At 38.0% G+C, this 2,799-nt stretch overlaps 1 protein-coding gene across 1 annotated transcript; it reads left to right on the forward strand.

The window, feature by feature from the left end:
- Positions 1–1,901: 1,901 nt before the first annotated feature.
- Positions 1,902–2,515, forward strand: LOC137771595 (large ribosomal subunit protein uL22-like). The gene has a single exon (XM_068555117.1). It carries the CDS (start codon positions 1,920–1,922, stop codon positions 2,472–2,474), a length of 555 nt encoding a protein of 184 aa, XP_068411218.1. The 5' UTR covers positions 1,902–1,919; the 3' UTR covers positions 2,475–2,515.
- Positions 2,516–2,799: the final 284 nt, after the last annotated feature.

Here is a 2,799-nt window from a genome sequence, read left to right on the forward strand (position 1 = left end):
CCTTACACAAAGGATTGCTAAATAAAGAGTAGAGTTCTGATGTTCTTACCATTGATTTGGAAAGGAGATGAGCTAATGGTTAATATTTGGCATATATTCTGAACCATTGTGTCAAAGCTGGAATGAGTGGGATGAAAACAGCATCTGTTGCTGCTGATTTGTCCTCCCCCAGAGGCTGGGCAGCATTTGAACTTGTGACTAAGAGGCAACAGGTTTATCACACGTGATAAATTCCCCAATCTCTCTGTTAGTCTTTAGGAAAATTCCCAGCAAAAATAACAGAAAGAACCGTGAGTGAACTATGTGCACAGTTTGTGAAATACAATCGCTCAGGTAGGAATGAGCTCCCACATAAATGATTAGGAATGGGTTGAAAGTCAGGGAAATAACAAGATATGTGAGTCTTGAGTTCATTTATGAACCCAGAAAAAAGGGAATAATACATTTCTATTTTAAAGTATTAGCTCTTGCAATGCACTGAAATAGAATATGCTTTTCTGTGTGTAACTGAAGACTCTGGGAGGCCAAGATGTTAGGAAAGATAGACGTCAACTTGCTCACATGCAAACCACCATAGATTTTGGCTTGAATACACTCTCTTTCCTACGAGGTCTTAACTTACACAAAATTGGAAAATCAGCCAGGCTTGACCTAGGCATCCTTTCTGGTTCCTTTCACCCATTTTCTCCACTTCTTAGAGCCCCTCAACTAAAATATTCATTATCCTCATGATGTTCGCCCTCTCTACTTGAGTGTTACTTTACTCAAGACCAACATGCTCTGAGCCAAATCAGTCCCTCTTCTTCATGGTCCATTAACTTATACCCTGCCAATCGTTAAAAATGGCTCAACTATCTCTTAGGATATTTACATTGGACAAAAGTCTTCTAAAGCCTAAAATCATAAGGAATATATTTCTAAAGGTGTCATTCTAAGTAGCCAGGAAGCAATTTACCATTGTATGACCTATATTATGTACACATCAGACAGCTATGCCTTTCCACAATAGTACTTTGGATATTTCCTTTGTTAATCCTGCCTTAAATCACGGGGTCCATCAACAAGGATATTATACATTCTTGACTTTTGAGATTTTCTTTTTTATGCTGAACTTTCGCCAGCAAATTTTGATATGTGTATTATACTCACCCATCTTTACTATTAACTAGAATTTCTTCTCAAAAGTTATGTGAGATAGTTCTGTCCCTCTCATAGCTGTGAATTATTAAGCTGGTACTATAGAGACAGCAGGCCCTCTCAACCTTTCAGAATCTGCACAGAAAAAAAAAAAAAAAAGGCATCAAATCTAAGCCATATATTGAAAGCCAATGAAGATGAAACCTATCACAATCTCCTCACATTGCTGAAAATTAGGAAATCAAGAGTGAAATGTGAGGGGCAAACTTTTAAAGTCAAAATACGTAGACTAATTGCCACTGTAACCTGCCCAAACAGAGAATAGCAAGGGATATCCTAAAAGTTTTTTAGGTATTTATCCATTTGTTTGTTTATTTGTTTACTTATTAATTAAAAATATATATTGAACTCTGCTAGATATTTAGATACACAAAGGCAACCAGCAAAGTTCTCTGAAGGAACTTATAGTGTAGACTCATAATTTTAGATTTGCGTTCCAACCCAAACTATCACTTAAGATTATGAGCATTTGGGCAAATAATGGCTTCTCTGAAATGGGTATTTTATAGCTTCACGGAAGATCAGATTAGGTAATCTATATAAATCAGTGTTTTCTGGCACATGTTAAGCTTTGTGTGTAAGAATTTTCCGGTGGTAAAGAGTAGAGAATCTGGAGTCAGATCACCAGGGTCTGAATCTACCTCTTGACCGTAGATAAGATAATTATCCTCTCACAAAAATTAGCTCCTTTTCCAGTCAGCGGCCTGAGGTGACCTCTCAAAATGGTTCGCTATTCACTTGACCCAGAAAACCCCGCAAAATCATGCAAGTCGAGAGGTTCCAATCTTCGTGTTCACTTTAAGAACACTCGTGAAACAGCCCAGGCCATTAAGGGTATGCATATCCGAAAAGCCACCAAGTATCTGAAGGATGTCACTTTAAAGAAGCAGTGTGTGCCATTCCGTCGTTACAATGGTGGAGTTGGTAGGTGTGCCCAGGCCAAACAGTGGGGCTGGACGCAGGGTCGGTGGCCCAAAAAGAGTGCTGAATTTTTACTGCACATGCTCAAAAATGCAGAGAGTAATGCTGAACTTAAGGGCTTAGATGTAGATTCTCTGGTCATTGAGCATATCCAGGTGAACAAAGCCCCCAAGATGCGGCGCAGGACATACAGAGCTCATGGTCGGATCAACCCATACATGAGCTCTCCCTGCCGCATTGAGATGATCCTTACTGAAAAAGAACAGGTTGTTCCTAAACCAGAAGAGGAGGTTGCCCAGAAGAAAAAGATATCCCAGAAGAAATTGAAGAAACAAAAACTTATGGCCCGGGAATAAATGCTGCAAAAAATAAATGCAAATAAAAGTAAAAAAAAAAAAAAAAATTAGCTCAAAATAGATTAAAGACTTAAATATAAGACCTTAAACTGTAAAACTCCTAGAAGAAAACGTAGAGGAAAATCTCCTTGATATTGTCTTGGCAATGACTTTTTTTGGATATGGCACCAAAAGCTCAAGCATCAGAAGAAAAAATAAGTGGAACTACATCAAACTGAAAAGCTTCTGCACAGAAAAAGAAAGAACAAAATGAAAAGCCAACCTACAGAATGGCAGAAAATATTTACACACCATATATCCAATAAGGCATTAATAGCCAATTATA

The sequence above is a fragment of the Eschrichtius robustus genome, chromosome 11 (assembly GCF_028021215.1).
Source record: "Eschrichtius robustus isolate mEscRob2 chromosome 11, mEscRob2.pri, whole genome shotgun sequence".
Taxonomy (NCBI): Eukaryota; Metazoa; Chordata; class Mammalia; order Artiodactyla; family Eschrichtiidae; genus Eschrichtius; species Eschrichtius robustus.

What these genes read in the sequence shown, in the direction of transcription:
- LOC137771595 (XM_068555117.1), top strand. Translation starts at nt 1,920, where the DNA reads ATGGTTCGCTATTCACTTGACCCAGAAAACCCCGCAAAATCATGCAAG.